The sequence below is a fragment of the Electrophorus electricus genome, chromosome 9 (genome assembly GCF_013358815.1).
Source record: "Electrophorus electricus isolate fEleEle1 chromosome 9, fEleEle1.pri, whole genome shotgun sequence".
In the NCBI taxonomy this organism is placed as follows: Eukaryota; Metazoa; Chordata; class Actinopteri; order Gymnotiformes; family Gymnotidae; genus Electrophorus; species Electrophorus electricus.
In genome coordinates, this window is record NC_049543.1 from 9,951,463 (window position 1) to 9,969,674 (window position 18,212).

Sequence of the window (18,212 nt, forward strand, 5' to 3'; positions counted from 1 at the left end):
ATTAAAATGAAAAATAACATTCGAGGAGGAAATAGTTTACACACACACACACAGGCTGATTCTAGTCTGGCAAGTACATATTTATGTATTTGTAGGAGACATTAGCCTGAATTGACTGCCTAATATGGTCCTCCTTGGATGGTATTAGTTGTTTAAGATTGCATGCCACTTACTTGACAAGTAAAGGGTATAATGACGAAGCATCCTTTTTCACACAGTCTGGTATGTCTTCCTTTTGAGCAAACATCTTTAAAATTCCACTCCCAATTCCATTTTCTCACAATGCAATAATTCAGAGGACTGTTCAAAGGAGTGCAGCAAAGTGAGAAATGAGATGTCGTCAGTCAAAGCTCTGGAGAGATACACATATCACCTCATGCCATTCGTTTTGTAACCATGGGGTCAGAAACCGAGTGTATGAGAGTATGTGAGGGGGTGAGATTACAAATGTTTGGTTTTTTTGGACAGTGAAGAAGAATTAACTGAAGATATTATGTGGCAGGGCAATTTGGAGAATGGGAAGTATGGTCTCACTTTGAAACTGGAACAAAAGTAGTAGGTTCTTGTAGGGCAGAGGTGAAGTCAACTTGTGCTAAATTACTTCAAAGAATAACAGTAAAAATAAGGGAATGCTCATCAACAGAAAGTGAACGAAACATATTATAGCATGCTTCATTTATTTAAAAGAAAGTTGTACTAGCTCTGGCAATCTTCCAAAAGTCATTCTATTCATAGAGTCATTATACTATCCACAGCCTTCCCAAAAGTCAGGGGCATGACTCAGATAACATTACAATTAACGAACTAGGAGTCTTCATGCTTCTAACTTAATCACTCATTTCCATCGCATAGTAAATTTGCTATAAAATTTAATGAATATTGATATTATTCATATTCACATTCACAGCACACATATATGCGAGTTAGCCTGTCAGCCTAAGCTGTATTCAATACAGTCCACTGGTCACATCTTCACATGTTCTGAGGACAATCTAATTCAGTGAAGGGTATGTGTCCAATTTTAAACTTTGTTCAAGCCTATTTGTTTATTTCTAGGTGAAAATGTGCCTTTCAGTGGTCAGCAAAGATGGTCACAAACCTTCAGTAGATATTAATTAGTCTTATATATGACCACACAACTGGCATTTTGACTTGCTAATGTACACATAGATTAAGGACAAAACATCTATTAAAAAATCCCAGCAAACTCTGAAGAAATGTTGAATTGAAAATCAGATTTAGAGTGAGTCTCTTACATTTTGGGGTTTTTTCCCTCAGTGTCTCAGAAAATGGCAGGATCTCTGTCTCTTATGCGCGTGACGTTGTAGTGGTTTTGCTAACACGAGATGGGTGACTGCTCAGAGCAGAAACAGGAAGTGTGTGAAAACCGAAACTTATGAACTGCAACATTTTCTACATCACTGAGTTTTCTTTCTACTATGTCCTGTTATTGCATCCAAACAAGCCCTGGGTACAGTCCAGATTGAACAGGGAAATTACTTTTAAAACATTACACATTACTCATTACTTTCAATGAAAATTATTAAGGTACATTACAATTTTACTTTCTCTTTTTACTTTTGCAATCTCTGAATCTAAATATAGCCTATAACCAAAGGATATAAAAGAGTTAACTAACCTATTCTAAAAGTAACTTATTTCCTTTAAGTGAAGTTAGCATTGCCAAAAATACAACACATTAGTAATACAAATAAATGTATTTAATTTAATAAATGTATCGAATTAATTAATTAATTAATCCAATTTCTACTGAGCTGCAAGTGGATATTTATCCCATTGAGATTTTTGGATTCTGGCAAACGTACAATACTCTAATCTTTCAAACAACATTTTCACCTAAAAATTCTTAATTTGTAGTCAGTGTTGTGTTCTTGTGTTAAATAACTTTTCAAAATGCAGATCTGAGCTTTAAGTTCAGAGTTTGGAAGAGATTCACTCTGGATTCTAAGTGACTGAAATCAGCTACAAAATTTGCCGCATGGGGAGGCGAGGAGGCCGTCACTGATACACTCCTGTCTCTTCAGTTTTTCTAATGTCTGTTTTACAACTGTTACATCAACACATTCTGTTTCCACCCATGCATACTGATACAAGCCATTTTTACAGTCTTCTGGCAAAAGAAACTCCATTCATTTCCAGGTATGTAAACCTCAGAGCTTTTGCAATGCCAAGACATTCAAAAACATCTGTAGCTTCATCGTACCACGGTCAGTTGGGAGCATCCAAACACCACACATATTTACTGAACACAGGGTCCTGCTACGAAGAGCCCCCTGTCTGGCAGGCTTTAATGGATCCTTGGCAGACAGAGAGCAATGGTAAGAGTCTCAGGAGGTTGTCACCACCATCTGGACAGGTACAAAATATAAATAATGCTTCCCTTGCTAGCCACCTTTGTGTTGTAGAAGCAGTACATTCGTGCCATTGTGCCGCAGCTAGGCTAACAGCATTTTCCCCCCCCAAAACTGTGGCGGCGCATGCAAAGTTTCAAGAGAAACTGGACGAAATTCAAAAGCACTTTGCTTGCACAGCTGATGAAGGACCTCTGTGTGAAATGTCGTATTTCTCGGCAAACTGTGTACTTCACTTCAATTTTGAAAATCTCTGCATCTTTTACTATAGTACACTGCAGTTATTGACTTGGAATCTCAGAATATGTATAAATCAGTTTCAGTGTCAATCCACATTAGAATTGGAAAATCAAGCAATCTGAGTGACTTTGGTCAGAATTTGGCACAAGCAGCATGAATCATTGAGCCCTTCCTGTCAGGTGTCAACAGTTCGGGCTGGTGGAGGTGGAATAATGGTGCGAGAAACATTTTCCTGGTGTACCCTGGGTTCTCTGATACCTGTGGATGGATGTTTAGACAGTAGGGTTTACCAAAGCAAAGTGGCCAACCAATATCATCCCTTCATGTCAGCTGTTAACCCTATGGTAGATGGACACTTTCCGCATGACAATTCACCATGCCATGGGACCAAGAGGCATATGGCCATGGACTGGTACCTGGAACATGACAGTGAGTTTTTCTTGCTTCCCTGGCTTTCACATTTCCCAGATCTTAATCTTACAGAGCATCCCTGGGATGGCCAAGAATCCTGCAGAGCAATGTCAGCACCTAGTGGAACTTATGTTATGATGAATTGCTGCGGTTCTTTAGGCCAAAGAACATCCAACATGCTACTATATATATATTTTCTGTGCACATATATATATATATATATATATATATATATATATATATATATATATATATATATATATATATATATATATATATATATATATATGTAATACTTACGTAATGTAAATTAAAAGGAATTATGGGATTTCACAAGTAACCCTAGGAAGGAAAATAAAAAGTGAAAAAATTGCTGAAATGGATGAAAAAAAGCATTGCTCTTGCTATCTAAAGTTAAAATACCACTGCATAATTGACCAAAAAATATTCAAAAATAAAGATTACCGCTGCACTGAAAAATATTTAATGTCTTTACACAAGGGAATTATCAAGAAATGACTGGAGTTTAATACATACAAACATTATTTATAATTACTTATTTGATATGCAATCATTATAAACAAATTTGTGTTTAAAAGCCCAGATACATTAAGTTAACGTATTGTTTGTGGAGGCAGCAATATTTACACATAGCAATTCAAGTAAAATAGAGCTATAGCATTGATGAAGTATTGATACAACATATCAGGGTTAGGGCTCACTGGAAAGTCCCGCTGAAAAATATTCACAGCTGCAGGGATACAATTAAGTAGTCCTGCAAGAATTCAAGAAGCTCAGTCTGCAATTCACAATGTTTTTGGTGAGATGTGTGCTTATCTAACCATACGTTACCTTGAATGATGGAGCGTCCAGGTCCATTTGAAGTAGAATATTTCAAATATAGACTGTGCAACTTCTTACGTTAAAGCATTCGCAGAATGGATGCAATAAAATAAGCATCTTTTGAAAGCAGGAACTATGGACTTCCCATGAGGAGACTGGATAGGAATAAGTTAAAAACCAGGTAGATATGCATGCATGAGTATGCATGACATTTGTCAGTCTCAAAGCTTCAAATCTGGTTTTGTTCAAACAAAATTTCGTCTTAATAAGATTCCTTTTTAATCTACTTAGAAATAAAAAATAAAATACAAAATAAACCCATCAATAGGAAATCGAGGAAATGTTTTAAATTAAGACACATTATATTTCTGTGAAATTATGTGTAAACAGAATTTCATTACAATTTAAAGTTTCTTCCTACAACTCTGAATGAATGAGTACTTAGCTACACTGATTGAACAACTAGCCAGTAAGTAACCAAGTGACTACTGTAAAGCATAAACTGGTTCTTAAGATTTGTTTGGGTTGATTTTAACATTTGAATCAAAACAAGACAACACCGTCTCAGTCCTACAAAAGGTCACTTCTAAAGGCACAATTTCTCAGTATAAAACCCATGAGCAAAAACTTTTATCACAGGTTTGCAGTAAAAAAAAAAAAGTATAAAAGGGAGCAATGGCAAGCCTCATATGTACAATGTGTTTGGCACTCTGATTCAGTGGAGAATATGTCCACAAAACACAGACTTGTCGGCTGTCATACTGAAGTCCTGGGTTTTCTAATGACTAACTGGACAGGGCCCTCGGAGACGGTCTTGATGAAGTTCCAGGCATCAAAGTGTTTTAGGCCTTGCAAGGACCTGCCATTTATAGCTAGAACCTCATCTCCCACATCGATAACCCGTGACAGTTCAGCAGCACCTCCTGAGCACAACACAAAGAGCAATACCATGTGAGATGATCCCCCCCCTTCTGTGAATGTTTACCAATAAAACAACTGTGAGCCACAAAAATTCAAAAAGAATTCAAAAATTCTTGCCAATCATTTCAATAAATTAATGACATACCAACTTTTTAATGTGACATTAACTTTCTACTGTCACTCTGGTACTATGTCAGATGCATTATGTTAATGAACCCTTTGGACAACTGTAATGTCTCCCTCTAATGGAGGACTGAATGGACCGAATGAAGGGGAAATTACCTCTGAAGATCCGTTTGATGTAGAGTGGTCGGTCCCCATTGGCTGATGCTTTGCCTCCGTCTAGACTAATACCCAGGCCTGCTGCAGTCTTCAGTAGCTCCACACTTAACGCACCATCCGTCCCGATCTCCATCACTTTAATATGCCAAGCCACAACAAATGTTTGAATCAGCACAAGCAAGCAGTAAAAAACATTACACACACACACACACACACACACCCACACACACACACACACACACACACACCCACACACACACACACACACACACACACACACCTGCAGATGATTCCAGGTGAGTAAGTGCAGTATACTGTAGTAAAAGATGAAATGTAAGAATTTTGCTTGCATAGCTGATGAAAGACGACTGTCCAAAACATCGTTTTTCAGGAAACCTTGTGTACATCACTGTAATTTTGTACATGTATATCCATCCAAAAAAGTTAAATGTTGAAATATTCCACCTATAAATAACATACTAAGTTTCATGCAGTAGTGTGATTAGTAATGTATGATTGCAGGTTTCAGGTGCGACTTACCTGTTCCGTTCTCTCTCCTGTTGATATGGTAGGTTGGGCAGGGATAGGATGGGGGCCGTAAGGAATGTTCATTCCTGGCTGAGTCTGGCTCACTGTCCTTCCCTTTTTGGATGACTACAAGTGCCTGCTTGGGCAGCCTGGTCTGATGTAGACAAGACAGGGCCTCGCCATGCGTTGTCCCACTTAGACTTCTCCCATTTATGGATAGCACAGCATCTCCCCGACGAATGGTACCTTCCACTCCAGCAACCCCTCGAGTGAACACTCGATGAACCTGTCCAAAGTAAGCAGATTGTACACTTCTTTGTGCATATTATACACGTCTTTTGTGTCAACCACAAGAGGGTGACAAAAAAAAATCTAATCTATATCTAAACAGTTTTATAGATGTATGTAAACCAAATAGATCATTTCAATTAAAGATAATGTTGTTGATCTCTAGTTTATTTATTTATTTGCTTTTTATTGTATTAGAAATAAATAAATAGCATAATGCATGATAAAATACAAGATAAAAATGTATCTATTTAGATTATGTAGTCTATGTGCATTAATTTAAAGAAGTGTGAAGAAATGGTTGCATTTACCCTGACTACTTTGTGCTCCAGGTCCACTCCTCCAGCGATGCTGAAACCCAATCCAGAGCCCTCTTCCTTCACCAAGACCACAAAGTAAACATCCTCTTTAACCTGAAACAAAATGTCAAAATATTTGTCAGATTGAGTTTTAACAATACATCTCTTAAAAACCGTCATTTAAGGAACACTGCATTAGAAACAAAATAATCAAACCTTAAATAAATCTTTTTAAAAAGGTCCCGATCAAAAGCCTGGGTTAAAATGCAAATGATAAACAAACAGAATAGCATAAATACAGTGAAATTACATAAATTTCCCTAACACTGTGATGTGTGTATCTTCTTGTGTCTGACACATCTTCCCTGCATATCCCAGCAAGGACGTGGTGGTTGTCAAATGCGTGTGATCATGCCACTCTTAAGATCAAAGTACTAGCTCTCCACAAGGAAGCTTTTGATCATGCTTGACAGGAAAAATATCATTTGAGATGAAAAGATATGCAGTAAAGCATTATACTATTCCACGATCCCTTGATGGGCCTACTGTAACACTGCAGAATCAGCTGTCTTCGATGCAGTATAAGCGCCCACAGTATTACCTCTGAAACTCTGTTTAACTCTGATATCAAAGTCATCACATCCACTTTGGCCATAAGGGAATTTAGAACCTTCTGCACTCTCTTCTGGTCCAGTGGAGAAGATGACAAGTTATGCAGACTGGGAAGGGAGAAAGAAGGAGCACGGGAGTCAGAAAGCAGCTTACTACAAGTGTCATAAAACAAAAATCTACAGTAAGAGGTGCCAAATGTTAGTCAGGTATAAAGTATCTAAAAATACTTTCACAGCACAAATAATCAGCTAACCTGCACAGCAATAACAAGGCATAAGGCTTTATTTTTTAATATACTGACAAGTTCATTTAATGGGCCATTCAAATAATTGCACAAATAAAACATTATGTATTTGGTACCATTTGCATTTACAAACAAGCCATTTGCATCAATAATTCCAGGGAGAATTCCTAGTCCTAGTCTTCCACAAGAAAATTATTCCTATGTAGCATGACATAATAAACTGAACAGCTGTTACAAAACAGAAAAGCTGGTCTTAGACAAAGAAGCAAAACAATAGTGTAGAGGATTCCAAACAGAAACAGTGATTCCAAACAGTGGCAGAATTAATGTGGATTTTTAAAAATTTGCCTTTTAACTAATTTTAACAGACATTTGTGATGTTATTTTCTCTTTAATTGTAAGATGTGATGCCATTTCACTAACAGTTATTCAATATTAGCCTTAACCCAGAGTTTTCATATTGGTGCATGCCATTTTTACACATGCAACCCAAAAATACACGAGTATACATACTATCACACATACATATCACATACACTCACGCATACATACAAACAAATGCACACAACACTATACCTCAACCAGTATATGCATTACAAAGCTTTCTGTGATATTCAATAATAATAAGTGTAAAATAGCTCAATGCCACTCACCTTATTGACCAACTTGAACACTTTATGATTTGCTCGTAGGGGTGACCACCATTGCTAATAGTGACAGGTGTTTCAGAGGCTGTCATTCTGACTGTGGTCACCACAGTGCCCTGAAGGTTGTCTGATGGCAAATCTTTGGGCCTTGCAGGATGGATTTCAAGCTCTGTCTTGAAAATGACATTGCCAGGGTCACGTGAGAAATCCTCTGGGCTTAGTTTGTCCAGTTCAGGCATGCTAAGAGCCCTAAGTTCCCGCAGTTTTAAGCGTGACAACCCCCCACGGGCACGTGCATTCCGGGATCGCAGCACTGCTGGAGTGTGTGGTACAGGAGTGGACTGAGGTATAGCATTCTCAGTGTTTGTGGTCTCCTTTATGAGTGGCCCAGAGGTTCCAGTTGAAGTTGCTGGATCAAAGTTGTTCAGAATCACATTCAAAGAGGAATTCTGTGGCTGCAGAGTTGAAGAGGGGCCTAAGTTTAAACTGTCTATACAAGAGCTAAAGCTCCTTCTCAAGAAGCAACAATCACTGGATTGGGTGTTGATGGAGTCCATGTAACCAGACAACCTCCTGTTAAGAGGAGTTTTAGAACTAGTGGCATAAGATCGTATGTCTATGCACCTTACAACTGGCCGATCAAAACTTGCCAAGTTCTCAAAGGACTTGATTCTTTGTCGAACAGAAAAGGGGTTAGGGTCAAGGGTGCCACTGGTATATGTGGAGCTCCTGCGGTCCAGTGTCCTGAGGTAAAGTTTAGATTTGCCTGGTTTAAGACTAAAAGTAGTCTCTGCAATGCTTCTGCTCCTGAGACAACTGTCTGCTTTGCACACACTGTGATTTACATTATCAGCAGATTCAGCTGGACTTCCAATAGAATTATTTTGCTCTGGTCTAAACCCAGAAGACTCTAATGATATGATATGAGATCCACAGTAAAGTTTTTGTGTTTGGTCTTCTGGGTCTTTGAGCACTAAAGAACTTCCTTGAATTTGGCTTGAATAAACACTATTTGAAATTTCCTTGCGTGCCAGAACTGGTGTGGATGAAGATGAGGATGGGGAGGAACATGATGAAAGCCGCACCTCAATGAAGGTCCTTTGTGTAGTGGTGGTAGTCTCACATTTAGATGTTAGCTCATTTTTCTTTGTGCAAGAACTCCCTTCCTGCATTTCAGAATTATGTTCTGCCTTTAGACTGTCATTGTTTTTTAAGGTGCTGGAGACATTTGAAGCACTCCTTCCTTGGCTTTGGTCATTTGTTTTTAAGGAAGCACTACTCTTCTCCAGGGATCTGCTCATTTTTGGACTGCTTGTTGGGGTGATTTTTCTGTCCACTGGTCTAGGGGACTGAATGGGGGAACAATTGTCTTTTTTTGCCAGTGGACTTTCAGACTTTGCCGACCAGCACACTGGCTGCTCCTGGCCTTTGCATTTAATTTTTATACTTAAACCTTTAAGTTTGCTAGAGGTAGTTGACTTTTCATTCTGTTTAAACCTGCTATTTAGAAGAGGTGAGACAGGGTTATCGTGTAGGGCCTTGGGTTCCAAAGTTCTAAGAGAGTTAGTGGTGCATTTAATCTGACCCTGAGAAAGAAGACTAGAGTATGCTTTTTCTCTCTCTTTCTCTTTCGTAGTCAGAGTACTGGAGCTTTTCTCACTTCCATAGTTGTGATTTATAGCCTTGGGCTCCACAACAGTGGAGGCATCTGAGATCAATAACACATTTGAATGCATCTTAGAGTTTCTTTCTTGACTCATGTGGTGGTTATTCTGAGCATCGGGAGCACTACTGACACCTGGTGGTACCTGGGTTGTTGTGACAGGTGCCAAAGCCATTTCACATTTCTCATCAGTTTTATGGTCCAGTGGCTCTGAGCTTGCCGGCGTTCTCTCAGTCACACACACAGTCTCCTCTTTTTTGGGAACTTGTTCAATGTCCCCATTAAAAACAGACTCTGGATGTGGGGACTGGGGACAGGACAGACTCTGAGACACTGTGAGGGACGCAGAAAGGTTTGCTGTCTCTGAATCAATGTCCTGCAAGGGGGAGGAAGATGCTGTCTGAAGAACTTCATGAGTGCTCACCTCTTTATCAGTCTGGGTGCCTGAGAGAGAATCAGCCTTTACTTGATTCAAATCAAGCTGAGTGAGTGTGCTGTAACATAGCTCGATTTCCTCTTCTGAATCAGTATCCTGGGGATTTTGGCAGTGATCCTGTGGCTTCTCTGTTTTCACAGCACCGTCAGTGGCTGAGTCACTCTCAGAGTCACTATCATGCAACATGTCGTACATGCTTGGTTTCACTCCACACTCTTTCACAGAAAGAGCTGCGGCTTCATTTGGGAGCTGACTGAAGTTTCTGGAGTAACTGTTTAGAAACGCTTTCCCTACTTGCATAAGGCAACCTCTGTTTTCTGAATCTAAGACAGGAAAAGCCAAAATTTGGGGTTGGACTGATATGGCAGTTGGACTCTGCTTAGGTTCAGAGCTCCTGGTCTCTGCTACACATGCAGCTGTCTCTTTGACATTGGGAACAGTTTCTGCTGAGGTGACAGTGTTTTCCCCTGAGTTTAGTTCAGCTACTATATCATCAATATTAGTGACAGGTACCTCATTGGTGTGGCTTGTTTTCACCTGTTTTGAGTTTGGCTCTGGGAAGGAACTCCCTATGTTTGCAACCTCAGTATTGCTGATTTTCTCAAGAATAGCTCTAGATTCATCCACCTTTGTCAACTGTTCACAGCCAGAAGACTGGAGAGTCAGACTGGAGAGTCGATCTACAGCTACAAAAATTAAAACAAATGGATTGGATTAGACAAAATACAACACATTTATGTACAGTTTAAGATCATCAACATTGTAAATATGCTATATAAATTATATAATGCTCTAGTAAAGACTGTCTGAAAGTACTGTATCTCTCTAAACTAATTTCACAATTTAGACATAGACTGACGCACTGCCTATTATTAATCAACATTCCACTGAAAAACTGGGACAATTTTTACCCATTATCCAGAAATCAGAAATCCAGACTTATATATCAATTTACATGTTGCTTCAAATTATACCAGAGCTCCTGCAATCTACATCATAGCTTGACATTTTGACAATTAAAAGCACATCTGGACCCGTAACTCATAGGCGTATTAAACTCCCATACACAATGCTTGTCTCTAATTTAATCCCCTGTACCTACTCTAGGAACAGTAATACTAACTCTGAGAATATGCTGTGAAATCAAATGACTTTATGACAAAGCCAATACAAAGCCAAGTGGATAAAAATTTGTATTGCTTCATATGATGTCAAAAATAAATTTGAACTGGAGGTAATTTTTCCATTGTTACATTGTATCATCTACTTCATGGAACTTTCCAATTTTGCTTGAAAAATAAGGATGGGTTTTAAAAAGGGTTCACCTCCCGTTCCAGAATACTTTTGTAGGTATCACATCATAAAGCAAGTCTATTCTCAATATAGGCAGTAGTTTAAGTAAAGAAATTCCACTGAATATCTTTAAAAATCATGTATTCATCATCATGGTATTCAAACAATTGTAATGATCACACTGACTTTCTATTGTAATGTCAAATGTATAACATTTCAGCATGCACTACCATATATGCATTAATGCATATGCATGAGTTATCAATATATTTGATGGACAATGTATGTAATAAGTATACATACAAACAACAGGTCCTACTACAGTCAAGCACAGACAGACAAATTACCATTCTAGGGTAATTAGTGTTACTTTGTTAAAAGTCATTGCTGTGAGTATAAAACCAAGGACAGATTACTTATTAGACATACATATTATTAACACAAATGATTCTTACTTGCTTTGCAAATGACACTCTTATGCTTAAAATACTCACAGTAATAACTCTAAATCTACATACTATGCCCAGATTAACACACACTGAGTAGACACCGGGACTCTATGGTCACTAGGGTAGTACATTAATCAGTAGTCACCATTGATACAAAGCCAGCTGATTGCTGTTCCGTTTGAGGTGGAGAGGGGTACTGCCAGCAAGGGTAAGCCTGGTGTGTTCCTACATCTTTAAAGTACCATGGGGAAAGACAGACTGTTCTCTTTATTACAGTTACAGTGGCGACGCAGACTGTAATGGGCACATACTTAATAGTATGTGCAGAAATTTCTTAAAATATACCACAGTCTCTTAAAGAGGGTGGATAATACAGTCATCTATAGCTGTGTGAGACTACACATAAACTTTAACAGCAGCTGCTGTTCATATTAATCTCTGAAATTAATATGTGCCCTTGATCAAAGATTTCTTGGGTAAATGAGCTTGGCTACTGCATTATAGAGCCAAGAACTCTTTTAGGTAGCTATGACACTATTATGGTGTTATAAATAAAATAGCAAATGTGTTGCCAATGTTCCAATTTGAGAGCAGTGATCCAACTTTAAAGGACAAAAGCATTGCTGACATAAAACACCCACTTACCTGAGACTGGCTTCTTAATCTCTAAGGTCAAACTGACTGGCAGGTCATGCATGAGATCACAGATTTCCTGATAGGATGAGGTGCACACAGGGGTGTCACCGATTGCTACGATTTCATCACCTACACTCATTTTCCCCCTGGCTTCCTAATGGTGGGAAACAAGACAGAGCGAGAGCAAAAGTGAGGGAGAGAGAGATGAAATAAAGAGAGAACCGTGTCAGATGAAATACTGCCACAAGAGTGAATTTTAATAGGAATGTTAACAGGAATTAATAGGAATACTGGTAATTGTGGTTTACTTTTTACTATAGTTTTGCTATGTTTTAATAAAGTGAGTTTGTGTTATGTTGTAATAAAGTGACGGATTCAGAATAATTTATTCCAAATTGCAAATATTCAGAATATTAAATTAAATTAGCATAGCATAGTCACGAGCCCTTTATAAAGTAGTATAAAGACAGTAAAATAGCACTGTGACGTTCGGAGGCAAAGCAGGATGCGGGGAGACGAGCCGTGTATGACACACTGAAACGTTTTATTATAAACATAGACAAAGACGTGGTAGACAAAGACGTGGTAGACAAAGGACTTATATACATACACACTAACGACACACAACAAGCAGCAGGTGTGAAACACAAGGAGGGCGTGGTCACGCAGACGAACACACACGCTCACACGGGAAGACGTTTGGGGAGAAGGGCCGTAACGTGACAGAGCCCCCCTTCAAGGGCGCGACTCCCGGCGCGCCAGCCTAACGGGCTGCAGACCCGAGATCAACGCCAAACGGCAAGGCCAGAGGACCGGGCAGTCCGCCATGGGCCAGCGCGAGCAGGAGCGCGGGGGGAAACACCAGGACTAGGACAACAACAGACACAGGGATAGACGCACTGACCGGAACAGGCACTGACATGAAGGGAGACAAGGCAACAGGTACTGTGACCAAGACAGGGATAGACACAGTGATCGGGACTGGTACAACAACAGGATTACACAAATGGCTGCTAATCAGTCCAGGGAAGGCAGCAGGGGCGCCAACCACGCCCCCAATCGTTGGCAGGGTCGGCGTCCGCCCCGGCTGGACAGGATGCCTTTTCGCCGACGTGTGTGGGGGTGGCTGCTCAGGCTTTGGCGCGCGTGCCTCCGGAGATGCCTTAGCCGACTGGCCCATCTCGGGAGCGGGCACCGGTGATGCCGCCTTCTTGCCTTTGCATGGATTCGGCTTAGGCGCTTGAGCTTTGGGGCTGCGATCCTTTGCTGAGGGAGTGTCCTCCTCAAGGACAATACCCCATGACAAGCCCCCTTGGGCCGCCTGCTTGTTTTGGAGCGGAGTCTCCTGGGCGGTGCCTTAGGTGGCACCTTGGGTGCTGGAGGCTCTTCGCATTCAGAGTCCGCCAACACTGTGTCCATATCAGAAGGAGAATCCCAATGGAGAGCCTCCTCCACCTCCAACACCAGATTCTCCTTCTGATCGACCTCTGAGCCAGATCGGGAGCTGACGTCTGTGTATTCCCATCGGAGATCGGTGTCCGTTTGGCGCTCACTCTCATCTTACTCCTGTAAGATGAGAGCATAGTACTCCTGCTGGTCCGCGTAAGGGTAATAGGACCCCCTCCTCTCTCCATCACCTGCGTAGCCCTCCGAAAGGTCCATAGTCCATGTCGTCTGATTCGGAGGACTGGAAGTCGTTGTACCAGTCTAGATTGTCGGACGTAGCCTCGTGGGACTCTCTCGCTTCCACACTGGGACCACGCTCCCCTACTGCGGGAGTCTGGAGGGTACCCAAGAACACGGGATGCCTCCCTGCATGAGCTAAGGGCTTGCGCTTACTCCCCTTCTTCCCTTTCCTTTTTCCCGGCATCCTTTGACGGTCGTTGTTTCTGTGACGTTCGGAGGCAAAGCAGGATGCGGGGACGAGCCGTGTATGACACACCGAAACGTTTTATTATAAACATAGACAAAGACGTGGTTAGCAAGCTAACCTGGTTCAAACAACGACAAAACTAGCATGTAGACAAAGGACTTATATACATACACACTAACGACACACAACAAGGAGCAGGTGTGAAACACAAGGAGGGCGTGGTCATGCAGACGAACACACACGCACACACAGGAAGACGTTTGGGGAGAGGGGCCGTAACATGACAAGCACACAAGGGTACTTACCCTCTCAGCGGCACCCCCTGGCCTCAGTCCAGTGATCAGTATCTTCAGAGGTGATGACTTGATCTCCAGATCTAGCCCAAAGGACTCGGCCTCGCTGCGCATCAGAACCACAGTCTCAATTGTACAGATCCCCGCCAACTCACTGGGCTCTCCTCTCCTGCAGTGGTGTTGGGCTTTCCCTGGGGCCCACGCCCTGCCCTGGCTGGAATGAGCAGAAGCAGCCGTGTTTGGAGAGGATTCCTCGCCTTTGGGCCTCTGTGGCAGGCTGGGGCACTCGGTGCTCATCATGCTCTTGACACGCGTCACAGCTTTGTGTTCCAGCTTGGGTGAGCGCTTTGACTCCTGCCCGTCACGATATGGCTCCTTCTTTACTCCCAAGTTGGCTCCACCCCCTGCGGCATTGTGCTCAGAGCTGCGGATAGGCATGTAGGGTGAGTCGGCGCCGGAAGGCTCGCTTGGCGTTTCCTCCAGCTCTAGAGAGCTGCCAAAGAGCGGAGTTGCGGGCATCTGCCCCTCGCTGCCATCCTGGCTCTCGTCATCTACTTCCACCGATGAGGTGGCTAAGATGATGCCCGAATCTTCTTCCTGGAGGCGGGCACTGTCCTGTTTGGCATGCTGGAGTCGTCGGAAAGGCCCCGTGTCTTCGTCAGGGACGAGCTCCTCGTCGCTGGGCTCGTCCTCGTAGCATATGACCCGCCGCTGCCGGAGGAGGGGGCTGCAGACAGAGCTGGGGCTGCTGCACATGCTGGCCTGTTGGGCTGTGTCCGTGCTGCTGCTCACGGGGCAGGAAGGTTTACCACAGCGGTCTGCACATGAAGGGCTACCATCGGCACAGGGGCTTTCTTTATAAACTGTAGACACAGAGAGAAAGCAAAGACCTTCAGTGGAATTACTTAACAGTAGAGCCACTTTACAGTAGTGATAGAGAAGGTTTCTGAGCTTACAGTGTGAATGGGGTGCTGCTTGCTCATCCAGTGAAGTATTGCAGCTCCTGGTGTTGTGATGCATGTCATCGTCACTGGAGCCCATCGCCATGGTTTCTGAGAGGGAAGACTGGCTGTGCACATCATGGGAGAAGTACTGGGAGAGCTCAGCCTCAGAGCTCAGGGAACCTTGCTGTTGATGGAAAGGTGGCAAAATAAAGGCTATATGGCTACTGTTTTGTACTCAGGCACTGACACTAAAGAATTTTAGAAAATAATTTCATTAATATTTTATATTAGCAATGAGTGAGGACGTTGCATTGATAATTTGGATACTGTACTTAATCTAAGTTCTACTAATCCACTGAAAAGACATGGTGTTAAAGCTTTACTTATTATTGGTCTTTTTTGAAAGGTTACTTAATATGAAGCTTCCTTCACACCTGAAGAAAACCACCAAAGGTCAATGCAAAAATTAAAAATTCCTCATATGTGCTGCCTTCTTTTGCAGAGATATATTTGTAGAAATATTAATACTCAGAATACCCAACTTGCCCCAGAAACATTTCAGCCAGCTATGACCTCATGGTGTTAAAGTGTATGCTGGTGCTTTACCCGGCTGGCAGGCTCTAAGAACCTCTTCATAGTCCAGCTGAGAGCCTGGTTGCCCTCAGCCTGCCTGGTCCTCACTGTGGGAGAGGGGCTCTTGGTCAGAAGGCCTGCAGAAAAAGCACATGGTAACGAGCTACAAGTTGGCCATGTTGTTTATGGTTACAGTCAGGTGTGAGCTACAAAACTGTCCAACAAAATACAGTACGACATAAGTTTGTATTTGAAATTTATAGTAACTATCAAGCTGTTGGTCCATAAGAGAAATGATAAACAGTCAAACACCTCTGATAGGCAATTCAGTCGTAAGAGCATGATGACTGATGAGATCTTTTAAAACCGAATTTCCACAGTAAGTAATGAATGATGAAAGGAGCTCAGCAAGGCAACACTAGCTATTAAGTCAGTTCCACAAACTAAAGGGTAATTTGATGAGAATGCGAGCATTTCAGAGTTTCTACTGCAATTCCATTTTTAGTGTACCAAGGCTATTCTTGGTTATTTAGGAACAAGTATAAGGAGCAGCTTACCCAGAGTGTGGGAGGTATGGCTGACCATACTATCTCTGTGAGTAGAGCGAGTGATGAGCTCATCCATCTCCTGCTCTGACACCTGACAAACACACACACCAAAACTTAGATAGGATTATGAGTCTACTGGTTCTTAGGCCTTGAAAGTGAAGATCTGAGACTAAATTAAAAAAATGTCACTAATGTGACTGCAGAATGTTTTGTTTTAACTTATTTTCATATAAACGCTGATGGGTTTTTAGACTTAGTTTGCTTGATGAATCAGCAGTATTACAGTTTTGGTAACGTACAAATGGGGTTTACACTACCAAATGAAAACTAAATATGTTATGTAGCAGCCAAAAAGCAAGAATGAAATGTGTGGTGCAAAGTGACCACAATCTTCTTTAAGTTCAACATATTTTCAAGTGTGATATTCCTTTGGGGTTTGTATCAAAGATCAGAAGGAGAGGTTTCATTATGAACATGATTCTTGCGATCAGAAGACACACTGAATTCTGGTGCCTTCCCCAACAGCAGGCTTGGACAGCACAATTATGGTCTGTATCACAAGTCCTCTGCAAGTAGTAGAGGGTGAAGTGCTATAACGCTAAAGATACGTTAGGTTAGGCCTACAAATTAATGAATGGGAAATGGAATTGGTTCTAGTGAGTGGCTAACCAACATAGTAAGATTAGTAATGTTCACTAGGTAACATTAACAACACATTACCTTCAGCAGTAAAAATCTGCAAGTAACGCTAAGAAAGTGATTTAAGACCTGTATCAGTACTCTACAATGCTGCCTACTGGTGAATGAACTATAATAGGCAGCATTACTAAATTATACAAGGTTTATTGGTAACAAAATGAAAAATCCTTCTTGTCCCCTGAGCTTGGAAAATGCAAGATTTTAATGAACTTTGTTAGCAGTACTTACAGTTTAGTAATGCTGAAGTTCATGTTTGTTAAGTTTTGACAGTATTGGAACTTTATTGTAAAGTTTAACTGAAAAGGATAATCACATTCCCAATTAGATAATTTTTATGTATTATCTACTTTTTTTGTTTTTTTGTTTCATTTTTGATTGGTTGCTATCATATAGACTGAGTGGATGAATACTTTAAATTTACTAGCAAACATTTTCACATTAAACCATTTGGAGAAAGCTATTGGCAGTCTTGGGCAATCTATGTTATTCCTTCACCTCCCAAAAACAGAGAGTCCAGAAAGTTTAGCCCTTCTTTTGTTGGTTCTGAATTGCTTTCACACTTGAACAAAGCCACACCTGAGTTTGTTTGGCAACGTACCACAACCACACCTAGGTTTGGGTCTAGGTGTGGTTGATTGGTGTACACACAACTTTGAATAACATGTTCACACCTGCCCAAACAAATCAAAATTAAGGAGGCAAATGGTTCGAAATAACCACACCAAAGGAGGTAGGTCTCAAACGACATTAAAGACTTCCCTTCCCAAAGAGTATAGCTGATAAGGAATTATGGCCACTAGATGGCAGTTCACAAACTATTTATAATGCAAAACATCAATTAAAGAGTGACTTAATGAGACAAGTGCTCATGTCTAAACAGGGGCCTGGAAAGCTTCTTGCTCTGTGTCTGTAATTGTGTGTTACTGGTAGTTGTGGCTTTTTCATATATTCCTATTACTACTATATAACAGAACACTTACAAACCCATATGATTTCAACACCATTTCCTGATTTCACTCAGCTCCTTAAGACAATCTTCTAATAGAAGGTTCTACATTAATTTGGCAGAATCCTGTCTGGAATTTCCTGAAGTAACTGCAGATTGTTATATGCAAAAT

The 18,212-nt window shown here is 41.1% G+C and overlaps 1 protein-coding gene across 2 annotated transcripts in view; it reads right to left on the minus strand.

The window, feature by feature from the left end:
• Window positions 1-3,484: 3,484 nt before the first annotated feature.
• Window positions 3,485-18,212, minus strand: part of pdzd2 (PDZ domain containing 2) — a 55,046-nt gene continuing 40,318 nt past the window's right edge. For both annotated transcript variants that reach the window (XM_035530017.1, XM_035530018.1), the window contains 11 exons: window positions 16,405-16,486; window positions 15,881-15,984; window positions 15,287-15,458; window positions 14,343-15,193; window positions 12,174-12,318; window positions 7,694-10,472; window positions 6,786-6,903; window positions 6,197-6,298; window positions 5,610-5,883; window positions 5,070-5,204; window positions 3,485-4,789 (listed from right to left, as the gene is read on the minus strand). In XM_035530017.1, coding sequence (XP_035385910.1) covers window positions 4,623-4,789; window positions 5,070-5,204; window positions 5,610-5,883; window positions 6,197-6,298; window positions 6,786-6,903; window positions 7,694-10,472; window positions 12,174-12,318; window positions 14,343-15,193; window positions 15,287-15,458; window positions 15,881-15,984; window positions 16,405-16,486 — 4,929 coding nt within the window. In that variant the 3' untranslated portion in view covers window positions 3,485-4,622. The remainder of the gene's footprint in view (window positions 4,790-5,069; window positions 5,205-5,609; window positions 5,884-6,196; window positions 6,299-6,785; window positions 6,904-7,693; window positions 10,473-12,173; window positions 12,319-14,342; window positions 15,194-15,286; window positions 15,459-15,880; window positions 15,985-16,404; window positions 16,487-18,212) is intronic.